The sequence below is a fragment of the Pseudophryne corroboree genome, chromosome 2, assembly GCF_028390025.1.
Source record: "Pseudophryne corroboree isolate aPseCor3 chromosome 2, aPseCor3.hap2, whole genome shotgun sequence".
Classification (NCBI taxonomy): Eukaryota; Metazoa; Chordata; class Amphibia; order Anura; family Myobatrachidae; genus Pseudophryne; species Pseudophryne corroboree.
This window is the reverse complement of record NC_086445.1, coordinates 623,388,837-623,406,424: the sequence shown is the minus strand read 5'-3', so window position 1 is coordinate 623,406,424 and position 17,588 is coordinate 623,388,837. Positions and strand designations below refer to the sequence as shown.

The window sequence follows — 17,588 nt, the reverse complement described above, 5'->3', positions numbered from 1 at the left end:
TGCTTTCATTTTTTCCTTTAGTCATTACTGGTAGGTTTGTTGGTTTATAATGAAATGAAACCTTTTGGGTTGTATTATGTTTTCAGTTTTTTTTTTTTTTGTTTTTTGTTGTTTTACATTTAAGTATAAAAAATCATAAAACTAGACAGAATTTTCAAATATTTAAAAGAGCCTATTAAAAAATGAGGTACTGTTGGAAAAATATTTCAGTATCAATTTCACCGTGTTTGGTGGTTATGAAACAATTGAAAATGCTGTACAGTAAATCTAATCTGACCGATTGTATCCACAGCGGAGATTATGTAGTAGGAATAATGATGTGACTTGGGTAAATGTCAAGGATACGGCAGTGGGAGACCGTTCTGTGATCTTGTGCTATGCTGTGATGCAATAAAGGTAATAGTGAGAACTGGGAAAGCTCCTAAACACTCACCTCTCCCTCTCTGGAAACTGTAGCTCAGGGTATTCTCATGAGACGGCTGGCCACTACTGTGAAAAACCCACCATCTTACCTTGCCTTTATATCTTTTGCCAAGTTTTTCATGGCCACACCTGGTTCAGTGGTGTTGCTATCTTTTGAGACCCTGTATTCTTTCTTTTTTTGCTCCTAAATACCAGTGCACCCCAGTGGATAGGAAAAGCTCCTGCACTACTTCTCTCACTGATTGTGTTGGTTGCAATTTTTGGATCTACCTTTTTTATTCATGAAGATGTTTCTTTAAATACATTGAACCTAGCTCAGTCAGGCCTGTGCTCAGATCACATTGAGTAGGGCGCACCCTGTGCTTCTAGCCTTCACAAAATCTTGACAGCGAAGCAGATTTTAGGCACTTTTAGATCATCATGTCTAAGGTGGCTGTGGAAATCCTGTATTTTCTTAGTAGCGGAGTTGCTTTCCTTTATAAGAGGCTGGATTTGGGGGGGTAGTTAGTTTTCGGTCTCTTTTTGCTACAAGTAACCAGCTCCTATACAGACTAGGTCTGGTCTGGCTGCTGACCCAATGTTATGAACTGACACTGTGGAGGTACTGTAGTATGATTCCCTTCTCTTTGTACAAGGGTGGTCATTCCGAGTTGTTCGCTCGGTAATTTTTTTCGCATCGCAGCGATTTTCCGCTAATTGCGCATGCGCAATGTTCGCACTGCGACTGCGCCAAGTAAATTTGCTATGCAGTTAGGAATTTTACTCACGGCATTACGAGGTTTTTTCTTCGTTCTGGTGATCGGAGTGTGATTGACAGGAAGTGGGTGTTTCTGGGCGGAAACTGGACGTTTTATGGGAGTGTGTGAAAAAACGCTGCCCTTTCTGGGAAAAACGCGGGAGTGGCTGGAGAAACGGAGGAGTGTATGGGCGAACGCTGGGTGTGTTTGTGACGTCAAACCAGGAACGACAAGCACTGAACTGATCGCACTGGAAGAGTAAGTCTCGAGCTACTCAGAAACTGCAAAGAAATTTCTATTCGCAATTTTGATAACCTTTCGTTAGCAATTTTGATAAGCTAAGATTCACTCCCAGTAGGCGGCGGCTTAGCGTGTGCAATGCTGCTAAAAGCAGCTTGCGAGCGAACAACTCGGAATCACCCCCAAAGCGCATTGTCCTACTAACCACAGAGCACAGCGTCCCTGTCATTTCAGTTCTTCCATTGACTTGCCTTTAAATTACAAGAGAACCATTCTCTTTTCTGTTGGCCAGTTATGATGAGTGATTTGAATTTGTTTGCATAGGTTTTTAAATAATGTTGTCAGCATAAGCATTAAAGATGTAATTTTCCTGTGTTATGGATAATGCCGGCAGATAGTGTGTTTGCTTATATATTTCTGCTATACTTGTTTTCAGTTCATTCAAAGTGTGTCACTTAATAAAGTCCATTGATTTTTACCCACATTCTTTTGTATTTCTTTCCATTTATATAAATAGCTCATTTATTTGTCCAGCCCATTAACATGAATTTAGCTGCCCAACACTGTTTATTTTTATTTTTTTTCTATAGAAGTAGAGATTAACCCCCTTCCTATTCCCTCGAAGCACTAATCATGCTACAGCTTCTATGGGAAGTTGCATGTGATTGGAAGTGTCAGTAGCTGCTCAGTCTCTAGATTCTTTCATTCTATGGCACTGCTCTGATTTCACATTTCTTGTGATGTTTGTAGGCCTGTGGCTTTTATATATATATATATATATGTATGTATATGTGTATATGTGTGTGTGTGTGTATATATATATATATATATATATATATATATATACTGCTCAAAAAAATAAAGGGAACACTAAGATAACACATCCTAGATCTGACTGAATGAAATATTCTTATTAAATACTTTGTTCTTTACATAGTTGAATGTGCTGACAACAAAATCACGCCAAAATTATCAATGGAAATCAAATTTATTAACCCATGGAGGTCTGGATTTGGAATCACCCTCAAAATTAAAGTGGAAAAACACACTACAGGCTGATCCAACTTTGATGTAATGTCCTTAAAACAAGTCAAAACGAGGCTCAGTAGTGTGTGTGGCCTCAACGTGCCTGTATGACCTCCCTACAATCCACACAAGTGGCTCAGGTAGTGCAGCTCATCCGGGATGGCACATCAATGCGAGCTGTGGCAAGAAGGTTTGCTGTGTCTGTCAGCGTAGTGTCCAGAGCATGGAGGCGCTACCAGGAGACAGGCCAGTACATCAGGAGACGTGGAGGAGGCCGTAGGAGGGCAACAACCCAGCAGCAGGACCGCTACCTCCGCCTTTGTGCAAGGAGGAACAGGAGGAGCACTGCCAGAGCCCTGCAAAATGACCTCCAGCAAGCCACTAATGTGCATGTGTCTACTCAAACGATCAGAAACAGACTCCATGAGGGTGGTATGAGGGCCCGACGTCCACAGGTGGGGGTTGTGCTTACAGCCCAACACCGTGCAGGATGTTTGGCATTTGCCAGAGAACACCAAGATTGGCAAATTTGCCACTGGTGCCCTGTGCTCTTCACAGATGAAAGCAGGTTCTCACTGAGCACATGTGACAGACGTGACAGAGTCTGGAGACGCCAAGGGGAACGTTCTGCTGCCTGCAACATCCTCCAGTATGACCGATTTGGCAGTGGATCAGTAATGGTGTGGGGTGGCATTTCTTTGGGGGACACACAGCCCTCCATCTGCTCGCCAGAGGTAGCCTGACTGCCATTAGGTACCGAGATGAGATCCTCAGACCCCTTGTGAGACCATATGCTGGTGCGGTTGGCCCTGGGTTCCTCCTAATGCAAGACAATGCTAGACGTCATGTGGCTGGAGTGTGTCAGCAGTTCCTGCAAGACGAAGGCATTGATGCTATGGACTGGCCCGCCCGTTCCCCAGACCTGTATCCAATTGAGCACATCTGGGACATCATGTCTCGCTCCATCCACCAATGCCACGCTGCACCACAGACTGTCCAGGAGTTGGCGGATGCTTTAGTCCAGGTCTGGGAGGAGATCCCTCAGGAGACCATCCGCCACCTCATCAGGAGCATGCACAGGCGTTGTAGGGAGGTCATAAAAGCACATGGAGGCCACACACACTACTGAGCCTCATTTTGACTTGTTTTAAGGACATTACATCAAAGTTGGATCAGCCTGTAGTGTATTTTTCCACTTTAATGTTGAGGGTAACTCCAAATCAGACCTCCATGGGTTAATAAATTTGATTTCCATTGATAATTTTTTGTGTGATTTTGTTGTCAGCACATTCAACTATGTAAAGAACAAAGTATTTAATAAGAATATTTCATTCATTCAGATCTAGGATGTGTTATTTTAGTGTTCCCTTTATTTTTTTGAGCAGTTTATATACATACAGATGGGTCCACATTTTATCTTGGCCTTTAATAGGATTAACTGAGACTGGTCAGTCTGACTTAATCCCCTGCTGTATTGTTCTCTGTATTGTATTGCAGCTGAGAACAATAGATGAAGAGTTTATGTAAATAAACCATGTTGTGCCTAGGCGCAGAAAAGAGACCAAGATAACCGTGGATCTATCTGTATAATGTACACACACAGCTGCGGCATAGTAGTGGTGTGTGACCACACTCATGGTTGGCATACTTATCACTTTTGAAGTGCAAGGTCACCCTGTTCTACAAAACAACCATAATGACCCACCACTGGAGGCACTTGTCTCCGTTGTGTCAGAGAAAATGCCTCTTTGCTTACCTCAAATGGGGACACTTGAACCATTCACAAATTATGAGTTACATATCTATGTGCATTTTTGTTTACTTTTTAAATGTTTGTGCTCCAAATGTTTTTGTTGCTTGACAGTGATGATATTGCTGTATAGTACTGTGTGTTGCCTTACCAAGCACTATGTGTAACACTCCAGTAACTTGCATCTTCAAGAATAATACCACTCCATTTACAAAATGTGAACTAGAAATACAAAGTGGTGTAACCTTAAAACACTAGTATACAAACAATAAAACAGAGACCACCAGAGTATAGTGAACTAATAGGTGCCTACTAAAATGTCCAGGCTGCAGGAGACAAGATGGTATCAGCTAGGTATTAAAAGGCCAGAAATATTTCTAGTTGTAGTCGTTGAATTTGAAACCGCCAGACACGAGTGGTGTTTGGTCCAGAAAGCAGTAGTGCAAGGAAGATACTATGCTATATTGGCTGCCACAGCCTTCTACTAGGGAGGCCAATACCTGGCCATTTTTTCAATCCCGGGATTCGGAATTGAAAAACACTAAATCCCAGGATTCTCGGGATACCGGGATTGATTTGGTGGTGGCACAGGCAGGCAGTAGCAGGGCAGAGAGGCAGCACTCAATCCACCTCCCGTTCGTCAGTCCTTAACTCCACCCCCCCCAGTCCTTATCCCTCAGTCCTTTTATCTCTCTCTCTCTCTCTCTCTCTCTCTCTCTCTCTCTCTCTCTCTACCCCGCTCAGTCCTTATATCTCTATATCTCCACCTCCTCCGTTCCTACAGCTCCACACCAAACCCACCCCCCCATTCCCCCCCGCCCTCCTTCCCCGCAAGTACTGGCTAGGAGTCACACTCCCTCTATTGTGCTTTGCTCCTCACTTGGCTTTCTGTGTGTGAGCCTGTGAGACACTACAGGCTGACATGGGGCTGATGTCACGCTGCGTATACCCGGGGATATGGGCAGCCGGGCAGAGTATGAGCAAGTACTGCAGATGCTCAGCACTGCTCGGCTTAAACAAAAAAAATAATAATAATACTGCAAACACATATCCTGAAGCACCAAACCCGGGATTTTAGGCCAGAATCCCACGACCTCGCCAATCATGGTCTCGGGATTGTCCACTGTACCTTCTACAGATGTTGGAATGATGATCATAAAGGGTAATGTACAGAAACAATGTAGTGCAATTCCCTGGAAACTTGAAAAAGGAAGATATTGAGGGAAAGGATCTCTTGTTCCGATCACTTGCATAACTGAATGATGTGTAATCTATACACATAAAGTATCAAAGGAGATACTCCACTTGAATGTTTTAGTAATTCACATAATGTACATAAGTACACTATAATATTAAGAGAACATGACTGTCTGGTGCATTATTCTTACAGTATTTTTTGGATAAAATCACGTACACAATTTACAATTTAATAGAATAAAGAAAACATTCTCATCTTTCGTGTGGTAAGCTGCTACTTCCAGATAGTAGTGATGCTTTGGCATGTCATATACAGTCTCCGGAATCCAGTGAGACTATAGCAATCACTGAAAAAGCTCATAGGACGGTCAGAACACGTGTACGCCGGTGCTGTGCTTGAAATTCATTTTCAACACCCAGCAGGAGACAAGAATTATATACAGGTTGAGTATCCCATATCCAAATATTCCGAAATACGGAATATTCCGAAATACGGACTTTTTTGAGTGAGAGTGAGATAGTGAAACTTTTGTTTTTTGATGGCTCAATGTACACAAACTTTGTTTAATACACACAGTTATTAAAAATATTGTATTAAATGACCTTCAGGCTGTGTGTATAAGGTGTATATGAAACATAAATGAATTGTGTGAATGTACACACACTTTGTTTAATGCACAAAGTTATAAAAAATATTGAGTAAAATGACCTTCAGGCTGTGTGTATAAGGTGTATATGAAACATAAATGCATTCTGTGCTTAGATTTAGGTCCCATCACCATGATATCTTATTATGGTATGCAATTATTCCAAAATACGGAAAAATCCGATATCCAAAATACCTCTGGTCCCAAGCATTTTGGATAAGGGATACTCAACCTGTAATTTGTCATATTTTTTCTCTTTTCAGAGACTGTGGGGAAAATGTATCAAATTTTTGTGAGAGATCAAATGGAGAGAGAGTACCAACCAATCCGTTTCTAACTCTCATTTTAGAGGCTGTGTTTGCAAAATGACAGAAGCTGATTGGTTGATGCTTTATCTATCTCCAATATTTGATAAATCTTCCTCTATATCATACAAACCAAAACACCACTGCCATTTGATAACATGACCTTACCACACCCAGTAGGGTTCCTTTTTATTTTTAGATTGTAAATTACAGTATGGGGTGTATTCAATAGCTGTTGGAAGCTGCCGTCTTGTCAGAAAGACTGCCGTTTCTGACAGATTTTGGTCGGAAGGGGTTCCGACCTATTAAAAAAGTGCAGTTTTTTTCCGACAAGTCAGAAATTCTCGACTTGTCGGAAAACATGTGGATCGGCACAATAGCCGTCGATCTGCATGCTTCTGTTGGAAACGGGGCCAAATCCGACAGGTTTTGGCCCCCTTTCCGACAATCTCAATCTGACTTTAAAAAAGTCGTATTAAGGTGAGGAGACTGGGAGCGGTGTGGCGGGCTATGGGGAGCGGGGATAAGAGGTACCTTAACGCCCGTCCCCCGGTCAGGCACCTCTCTCCCTGTAGCGCGGCACTGGGTGGCTGTGATGTGCAGCTCCCTGTGCTCTCACACACGGGGAGCTGCTGACAGCCACACGGACACCGGCCAAATTAGACAGTCAGATTTGGCCACTCTGTTGAATAGGGGTTGTCTGATCCATTACGACATGCATTTGTCGGACTCTTATTTAATATACCCCTATATCTCCATGGTACATTTCACTGAGTGTTTATCAATAAATATATTTTTAAGGCAAATGCACCAGATCCCTCTATTCTTTTCATAATATTGATACTCACATTATATGAATCAGAAAGAGTTTTAGCATACAGTTAAAATGGAAAACATTCTTACGATAATTGATGGACATATTTTATATGTCTTTCAAACAAGGGATCAAAATAAGGGAGTCCTTTCCCCCAGGTATTTCTCACATTTATTCCATATCTTTCTATTTGTGCTTATATCAATATTTAAGGGTTATGCACTAGATTATTACTGTACCCTTTATGATCATCATCCCATATTGAGAATAAGGTTGCGACTGGCCCAATAGAAGGACGCCACAGGTTTCTGGACCATCCTCCATTGGAGTCTGAATGTTTCAAGATCAGCAATAATGACTGGAACACTGTTTTAAATATGGAATACTCATTCACTGGAACCGTTATCAATATATAATCATCATGAAAGTACACCAACATCATCCAATGGAACATAGGGCATTAGGCATTATGGAAGGAGTGTTTCCTGCTGTGGTTGTATTGCAGTACTTGTGTACTAAAGCTGTAAGGTTATGCTAATCCTGTAATATATTGCCCCGTTGGAGGTTTTTTTTTTTTTTGGGGGGGGGGGGGTGTAACAACAATAAGCCATGAATTATATTCGTAATGAAATGAGTCCAGTGGAGTACTTCATGTGCTTTATGTACTTTGAATGTCTCTAGTGACAGCAGTCCCTTCCTGGATGTACATGTCACTGTAGCTGCAGGTACATTTTTGTTCAAAGAATGTTGTTGTTTTTTTTTGTAGATTATGTTCCAGGCATATGGAGACAAACAAGGACCACTTCACGGGATGCTTATAAATACTCCTTATGTCACTAAAGATCTTCTACAGTCAAAACGGTTCCAAGCACAGTCCTTAGGAACAACCTATATATATGATATCCCTGAAATGTTTCGTCAGGTAAGACTCTTTGATGTGGAGGTTTGCAATATATTTCTTTTCTTTTCCTATGTTCTACTTGTGGAATACAATAAGTAGTGCCTATAATTACCACCTCTTCAATCACTCTGTTATCTAATGGCACTTACCTGACTGTGTTTCCCAGTAAATTATCTAGACCAGTGGTTCTCAAACTCGGTCCTCAGGACCCCACACGGTTCATCTTTTCCATGTTACCCAGCAGCTGCACTGTGCATCACCAACTGTCACATTTTAAAAATCTACAGGTGACCTGCAAAACATGGACCGTGTGAAGTCCTGAGGACCGAGTTTGAGAACCTGTGATCAGGCATTGAATAAGGATTGACCTACAAAGTTGGTTCAGTGCAAAAGTTGCATTGAACCAGCTTTTTCTGTCCTGTGTAAAAAAATTGTCTGATTTGTCGTTATTATCTATTGTAAAATATGCACCTAAATGTCTAGTTAGTAAATGAGTCTTATGTCATAATACAGACGAGAATTAATTTATAGACTGATGTGTGCATAGCTGTATAACATAACATTTATTGCAAATACAAAACTGTTTGTCAATGTTTTTGCCTGTTTAAATTTATATATAAATCTAGTACTGTACTGATCTGAGTTGTCCGTCCAATTATTTTGCTAATACATTGTAAGTGCACATGCTATGTGTTCCATACATTTATGCTCTTAATATATTGAAAATGTTAATATTTTGGTTGCTAATTTTGCAAAGCTAGAAAATGTAAAGAAATTGTTGCCACAGATACTGTTGTGTTGAGTGACAAGGTGAAAGACTTCAGTGACATGGTAAGAATCTGCAGGGACAGGTGTAGTGAGTGACGGGGTGAGAATCTGCAAGGACAGGTGTGGTGAGTGACAGGGTGAGCATTTGCAGGGACAGGTGTGAGTGACAGGGTGAGGATCTGCAGGGACAGGTGTGGTGAGTGACAATGTGAAAGTGTGCAGGGACAGGTGTGGTGAGTGACGGGGTGAGGATCTGCAAGGACAGGTGTAGTGAGTGACAATGTGAAAGTGTGCAGGGACAGGTGTGGTGAGTGACAGGGTAAGAATCTGCAGTGACAGGTGTGATGAGTGACAGGGTGAGCATTTGCAGGGACAGGTGTGGTGAGTGACAGGGTGAGAGTCTGTGGGGCAGGTGTATGTATGTTTCTTATTGTGCTCTACTTTCTCTATCGTCCTAGTGGATGCTGGGGTTCCTGAAAGGACCATGGGGAATAGCGGCTCCGCAGGAGACAGGGCACAAAAAGTAAAGCTTTTTCCGATCAGGTGGTGTGCACTGGCTCCTCCCCCTATGACCCTCCTCCAGACTCCAGTTAGATTTTTGTGCCCGGCCGAGAAGGGTGCAATCTAGGTGGCTCTCCTAAAGAGCTGCTTAGAGAAAGTTTAGCTAGGTTTTTTATTTTACAGTGATTCCTGCTGGCAACAGGATCACTGCAGCGAGGGACTGAGGGGAGAAGGAGTCAACTCACCTGCGTGCAGGATGGATTGGTTTCTTGGCTACTGGACATCAAGCTCCAGAGGGACGATCACAGGTACAGCCTGGATGGTCACCGGAGCCACGCCGCCGGCCCCCTTGCAGATGCTGAAATCAGAAGAGGTCCAGAATCGGCGGCTGAAGACTCCTGCAGTCTTCTAAAGGTAGCGCACAGCACTGCAGCTGTGCGCCATTTTCCTCTCAGCACACTTCACACGGCAGTCACTGAGGGTGCAGGGCGCTGGGAGGGGGGCGCCCTGGGAGGCAAATGAGTACCTATAAAGGCTAAAAATACCTCACATATAGCCCTAGAGGCTATATGGAGATATTTAACCCCTGCCTAATTTTTCTAAATAGCGGGAGACGAGCCCGCCGGAAAAGGGGCGGGGCCTATCTCCTCAGCACACGGCGCCATTTCCTCTCACAGCTCCGCTGGTCAGGACGGCTCCCAAGTCTCTCCCCTGCACTGCACTACAGAAACAGGGTAAAACAGAGAGGGGGGGGCACATTTATGGCGATATTTTGATATAACAAAGCAGCTATAAGGGAGCACTTATTATAAGGCTATCCCTGATATATATATAGCGCTTTTGGTGTGTGCTGGCAAACTCTCCCTCTGTCTCCCCAAAGGGCTAGTGGGTCCTGTCTTCGTTAGGAGCATTCCCTGTGTGTCTGCTGTGTGTCGGTACGTGTGTGTCGACATGTATGAGGACGATATTGGTGTGGAGGCGGAGCAATTGCCAAATATGAGGATGTCACCCCCTAGGGAGTCGACACCAGAATGGATGCCTTTATTTATGGAACTACGGGATAGTGTCAACACGCTAAAGCAGTCGTTTGACGACATGAGACGGCCGGACAATCAATTAGTGCCTGTCCAGGCGACTCAAACACCGTCAGGGGCTGTGAAACGCCCTTTGCCTCAGTCGGTCGACACAGACCCAGACACAGGCGATGACTCCAGTGGTGACGGTGACGAATCAACCGTATTTTCCAGTAGGGCCACACGTTATATGATTTTGGCAATGAAGGAGGCGTTACATTTAGCTGATACTACAGGTACCACTAAACAGGGTATTATGTGGGGTATGAAAAAACTACCTATAGTTTTTCCTGAATCAGAAGAACTAAATGACGTGTGTAATGAAGCGTGGGTTGCCCCTGATAAAAAGCTGATAATTTCAAAGAAATTATTGGCATTATACCCTTTCCCGCCAGAGGTTAGGGAGCGCTGGGAAACACCTCCTAGGGTGGACAAGGCGCTAACACGCTTATCTAAACAAGTGGCGTTACCCTCTCCTGAGACGGCCGCACTTAAAGATCCATCAGATAGGAGGATGGAAAATATCCAAAAAAGTATATACACACATGCAGGTGTTATACTACGACCAGCTGTAGCGACTGCCTGGATGGGCAGTGCGGGGGTAGTTTGGTCAGAATCCCTGATTGAAAATATTGATACCCTGGACAGGGACAATATTTTACTGTCGTTAGAACAAATAAAGGATGCATTTCTTTATATGCGTGATGCACAGAGGGATATATGCACACTGGCATCACGGGTAAGTGCTATGTCCATTTCGGCCAGAAGAGCTTTATGGACGCGACAGTGGACAGGCGATGCGGATTCAAAACGGCATATGGAAGTTTTGCCGTATAAAGGGGAGGAGTTATTTGGAGTCGGTCTATCAGATTTGGTGGCCACGGCTACAGCCGGGAAATCCACCTTTCTACCTCAAGTCACTCCCCAACAGAAAAAGGCACCGACTTTTCAACCGCAGCCCTTTCGTTCCTTTAAAAAAAAGAGAGCAAAGGGCTATTCATATCTGCCACGAGGCAAAGGTCGAGGGAAGAGACAGCAACACGCAGCTCCTTCCCAGGATCAGAAGCCCTCCCCGGCTTCTACAAAAGCCTCAGCATGACGCTGGGGCTTCTCAAGCGGACTCGGGGACGGTGGGGGGTCGTCTCAAAAATTACAGCGCGCAGTGGGCTCACTCGCAAGTAGATCCCTGGATCCTGCAGATAATATCTCAGGGATACAGGTTGGAATTAGAGACAGATCCACCTCGCCGTTTCCTGAAGTCTGCTTTACCAACGTCCCCCTCCGAAAGGGAGACGGTTTTGGAAGCCATTCACAAGCTGTACTCTCAGCAGGTGATAGTCAAGGTACCTCTTCTACAACAAGGGAAGGGGTATTATTCCACTCTTTTTGTGGTACCGAAGCCGGATGGCTCGGTAAGGCCTATTCTAAATCTGAAGTCCTTGAACCTGTACATAAAGAAGTTCAAGTTCAAAATGGAGTCACTCAGAGCAGTGATAGCGAACCTGGAAGAGGGGGACTTTATGGTATCCTTGGACATCAAGGATGCGTATCTCCACGTTCCAATTTACCCCTCACACCAGGGGTACCTCAGGTTCGTTGTACAAAACTGTCACTATCAGTTTCAGACGCTGCCGTTCGGATTGTCCACGGCACCTCGGATCTTTACAAAGGTAATGGCCGAGATGATGATTCTTCTTCGAAGAAAAGGCGTATTAATTATCCCATACTTGGACGATCTCCTAATAAGGGCGAGGTCCAGAGAACAGCTAGAGATGGGATTAGCACTGTCTCAAGAAGTGCTAAAACAGCACGGGTGGATTCTGAATATTCCAAAATCCCAGTTAATGCCGACAACTCGTCTGCTGTTCCTAGGGATGATTCTGGACACGGTTCAGAAAAAGGTTTTTCTCCCGGAGGAAAAAGCCAAGGAGTTATCCGAGCTTGTCAGGAACCTCCTAAAACCAGGAAAGGTGTCTGTACATCAATGCACAAGAGTCCTGGGAAAAATGGTGGCTTCTTACGAAGCAATTCCATTCGGCAGATTCCACGCAAGAATTTTCCAAAGGGATCTGTTGAACAAATGGTCAGGGTCGCATCTTCAGATGCACCTGCGGATAACCCTGTCTCCAAGGACAAGGGTGTCTCTTCTGTGGTGGTTGCAGAGTGCTCATCTATTGGAGGGCCGCAGATTCGGCATACAGGATTGGATCCTGGTGACCATGGACGCCAGCCTGAGAGGCTGGGGAGCAGTCACACAAGGAAGAAACTTCCAGGGAGTATGGACGAGCCTGGAAACGTCTCTTCACATAAACATTCTGGAACTAAGAGCAATATACAATGCTCTAAGCCAGGCAGAACCTCTGCTTCAGGGAAAACCGGTGTTGATCCAGTCGGACAACATCACGGCAGTCGCCCATGTGAACAGACAGGGCGGCACAAGAAGCAGGAGTGCAATGGCAGAAGCTGCAAGGATTCTTCGCTGGGCAGAGAATCATGTGATAGCACTGTCAGCAGTGTTCATCCCGGGAGTGGACAACTGGGAAGCAGACTTCCTCAGCAGACACGATCTTCACCCGGGAGAGTGGGGACTTCATCCAGAAGTCTTCCACATGCTGGTAACCCGTTGGGAAAGACCAATGGTGGACATGATGGCGTCTCGCCTCAACAAAAAACTGGACAGGTATTGCGCCAGGTCAAGAGATCCGCAGGCAATAGCTGTGGACGCGCTGGTAACGCCTTGGGTGTACCAGTCGGTGTATGTGTTTCCTCCTCTGCCTCTCATACCAAAAGTATTGAGAATTATACGGCAAAGAGGCGTAAGAACGATACTAGTGGTTCCGGATTGGCCAAGAAGGACTTGGTACCCGGAACTTCAAGAGATGATCACGGAAGATCCGTGGCCTCTACCTCTAAGGAGGGACTTGCTTCAGCAGGGTCCCTGTCTGTTTCAAGACTTACCGCGGCTGCGTTTGACGGCATGGCGGTTGAACGCCGGATCCTAAAGGAAAAAGGCATGCCGGAAGAAGTCATTCCTACTTTGATTAAAGCAAGGAAGGAAGTAACCGTGCAACATTATCACCGAATTTGGCGAAAATATGTTGCGTGGTGCGAAGATCGGAGTGCTCCGACGGAGGAATTTCAACTGGGTCGATTCCTACATTTCCTGCAATCAGGATTGTCAATGGGTCTCAAATTGGGATCTATTAAGGTTCAAATTTCGGCCCTGTCGATTTTCTTTCAAAAAGAATTGGCTTCAGTCCCTGAAGTCCAGACCTTTGTTAAGGGAGTGCTGCATATACAGCCTCCTGTGGTGCCTCCAGTGGCACCGTGGGATCTCAATGTGGTTTTGGACTTCCTAAAATCTCATTGGTTTGAACCACTAAAAAAGGTGGATTTGAAATATCTCACATGGAAAGTGACCATGCTTCTAGCCCTGGCTTCTGCCAGGAGAGTGTCAGAATTGGCAGCTTTATCTTACAAAAGCCCATATCTGATTTTCCATTCGGACAGGGCAGAACTGCGGACTCGTCCGCATTTTCTCCCTAAGGTGGTGTCAGCATTTCATCTGAACCAGCCTATTGTAGTGCCTGCGGCTACAAGTGACTTGGAGGACTCCAAGTTACTGGACGTTGTCAGAGCATTAAAAATATATATTGCAAGGACAGCTGGAGTCAGAAAATCTGACTCGTTGTTTATATTGTATGCACCCAACAAGATGGGTGCTCCTGCGTCTAAGCAGACGATTGCTCGTTGGATCTGTAGCACAATCCAACTTGCACATTCTGTGGCAGGCCTGCCACAGCCTAAATCTGTAAAGGCCCACTCCACAAGGAAGGTGGGCTCATCTTGGGCGGCTGCCCGAGGGGTCTCGGCATTACAACTTTGCCGAGCAGCTACGTGGTCAGGGGAGAACACGTTTGTAAAATTTTACAAATTTGATACTCTGGCTAAGGAGGACCTGGAGTTCTCTCATTCGGTGCTGCAGAGTCATCCGCACTCTCCCGCCCGTTTGGGAGCTTTGGTATAATCCCCATGGTCCTTTCAGGAACCCCAGCATCCACTAGGACGATAGAGAAAATAAGATTTTACTTACCGATAAATCTATTTCTCGGAGTCCGTAGTGGATGCTGGGCGCCCATCCCAAGTGCGGATTATCTGCATAAATTGTACATAGTTATTGTTAACTAATTCGGGTTATTGTTGAAGGAAGCCATCTTTCAGAGGCTCCGCTGTTATCATACTGTTAACTGGGTTTAGATCACAAGTTGTACGGTGTGATTGGTGTGGCTGGTATGAGTCTTACCCGGGATTCAAAATCCTCCCTTATTGTGTACGCTCGTCCGGGCACAGTACCTAACTGGAGTCTGGAGGAGGGTCATAGGGGGAGGAGCCAGTGCACACCACCTGATCGGAAAAAGCTTTACTTTTTGTGCCCTGTCTCCTGCGGAGCCGCTATTCCCCATGGTCCTTTCAGGAACCCCAGCATCCACTACGGACTCCGAGAAATAGATTTATCGGTAAGTAAAATCTTATTTTTCTCCACTTCTAGTTTTATTTTTACATTAAGTGCCACTGCCCCCCCCCCCCCCCCCCCCCCCAACCCCGGGCTGCATTTTCTTTCATTTCTCTTATTAGTACTTAACGTAAAAAAGCCTCCTCGCTTTTGCAACACCCACTTGCATCACCACACCAACCATCATCCACCGACTGTCAGAGTTGCGTCATCATCGTATCATGTGCACGACGCTGTGACACTGCAGGAAGCCGGGTGCACGGGCGTATCTGCCCTCTAGCTATTTTTGGGGCCTTTTTAGAAACAAATACTCCCACTGTAGTGGCCGCCAGGGCACATGTTCTGTTTGCCCCGCACTATTTACACCACTGTTCAGCTACCACATGCTAGTATTCAAGCTTCTGTGTTGATAATACCATTATCGGTCTACAGATAACTTAAGTAGTCTAACTGAGGAGTTAGGAATGATTCATTTTGTTCTTCCACATGGATATTCTAACAAAAATAAAAAGTTGGAATGTTTTGATCCTAACATCTTTTTTTGCTAGATACTCACAGATTTGTCATACAAGGTATAGCGCCAACAACAAATGTCTTTCTGTTTTATACTCATGGAATATTATATTATGTCTACTGAATGTATAGATAATTTTATTATGTTATTTAAAAAAAAATGTTCTGTAAAACATGAGCCCTTTGCTTTTTCTGTTTTTGTTTAACTATTATTGGGAGCTGTCTAGTAAAATCATCCTCTGGAATCAGTATGTAAGTAGCCTAAGCAAACAAGGGCATACATGCATGTCTATTTCTTACAGTTGCTATGTTTTCAAAATCCTATTAATTTTTTTCACTCACCCCCTTAGAAAAGAAAATAATTTCACATAAATTCTAATATATTTTTTTTATTTTTTTACCTAGGCTCTCATTAAGTTGTGGGAATCAATGGATGCCAGCGCTTTCATTTCAAAGAGTCCCCTACCTTCAGATGTCCTTATATACACTGAACTTGTACTAGATGACCAGGGCCAGTTAGTACACATGAACAGGCTTCCAGGGGGAAATGAGGTAATTCCAGTGACACTTTTGCTACCTTATAATAAGTAATTTTTATATTAGTTTTTGTTTCCTCTATGCTTGTCATTCCTTTCTGTTTAAGATGATACTCCCTTTAGAAGGGTGTGGTTTATTTTGTCTACGTTCAAAATGTCATCACGATTAGAATGTTAACAAAATGTTCTTGGTGGTCTACTGGTGACTTTTGTCCGGCAGTAACATCAGGTGGATCCTGTTTCGCTTGTGGGCGTAAGTATAACTAGTCCTAATACGTAACCCTAAACCTCACCCTAGTGCCTAACCAGGGGCGTAGCCAGAACTTTGTGGGACCCATGGCAACATTTTGAAGGGGCCCCCATCACAATGCTTCTAGAGAGACACTTCTCTGCAGCAGTTGTTAATTGTATGCCCCATAATAGTGCCCTGGTTCATTTTCTGAACCATAGTAGAGCCTTATTTAATGTTATGCCTCATAGTAGTGCCCTAGTTTATTTTATGAATCACAGTAGTGCTTAAGCTCACCCTATGTCACATTTCAGAGCTGCCAGTGCACATTATGCCGCACAGTATCCCCAATTCACATTATGATATATAGTACTTCCTGTTCATATTGTGCCTCATTACAGTGCACTGCTTAATATTATATAACATGAAAATGCCCTCCACTTCATTTTAAACCACACTACAATAAGCAGGTCCAGGGGCATACCTAGATATATTGCAGGCTCCAAGGAAAAAGTTTGAAAGGACCCCTACATACCACCCAATGGCGAAAAATGTATATAACACATGAAACTTTGACAGGGAAGGTGGGCTTCTCTCAGCTCTCGGCCCCATAGCAGCTGCACTGCCCGCACCTATGGTAGCTACACCCTTGTGCCTAACACTCCCCTACCAATGCCGATCCCTAACCTTCTGCAGCCTGTTTGTACAGAATGTCAGTATTTCACATTTCGGCATTCTGCAGATGCCAGTCTTTTCAGAGTTAACATTGTGTTGTAGACATTGTAAATACAGCTGTGTCCTTGCACATCTTACAGTCTAATAGCGCAAATGCGACTCATTTGTCATGATTAATGTGACCCTGGATGTATGCAGGCACTGCACAGTGCATGTGCACCCATGATCCATGTGAACGCATGGTATGTATGCACCCACAAATGGATCGCAGCCTGCTACGAATAGTCGCAGTTTCAGCATATTCTAACCTGCGACCCATTCGTGGGAAAGATGAACCCCGGGCATATATTAATATTATGGCTACATCCCCTTTAGAGCAATACTCCCTTCTTTAGATATGAACCCATGTATTAATTGGCACACATCAGACTGTGAGTGCTGGCAGTGGAATGATGGGAGTTCCACATCTACTGGCGCAGGTTAAGTATATGCTGAAGTGAATGTGACACCTGATAGGACAGGAGGTTTATCCATCCAATTAGATTCTGAATCCACATCACACTTCCATACCATTATATAATGGATTCATGTCTTTCTCTCTTTATAAACACGGAGGTCCCACAACCCATGTGCTTTATAAATATGTTATCCAAAATTGTTCCGAAGGGGATAATCTTTAAAAAGAACTTTTTACTGCAGTAATTATACTGTAAGAGTTGGGCACCTCTTTGAAGTTAGCC

The 17,588-nt window shown here is 44.1% G+C and overlaps 1 protein-coding gene across 1 annotated transcript in view; it reads left to right on the top strand.

The window, feature by feature from the left end:
• The window catches only part of ACACA (acetyl-CoA carboxylase alpha), an 848,870-nt gene that overhangs the window by 428,206 nt on the left and 403,076 nt on the right, over positions 1 to 17,588 (top strand). Inside the window, exons 35-36 of the mRNA XM_063951842.1 lie at positions 7,906 to 8,061; positions 15,814 to 15,960. Coding sequence (XP_063807912.1) covers positions 7,906 to 8,061; positions 15,814 to 15,960 — 303 coding nt within the window. The remainder of the gene's footprint in view (positions 1 to 7,905; positions 8,062 to 15,813; positions 15,961 to 17,588) is intronic.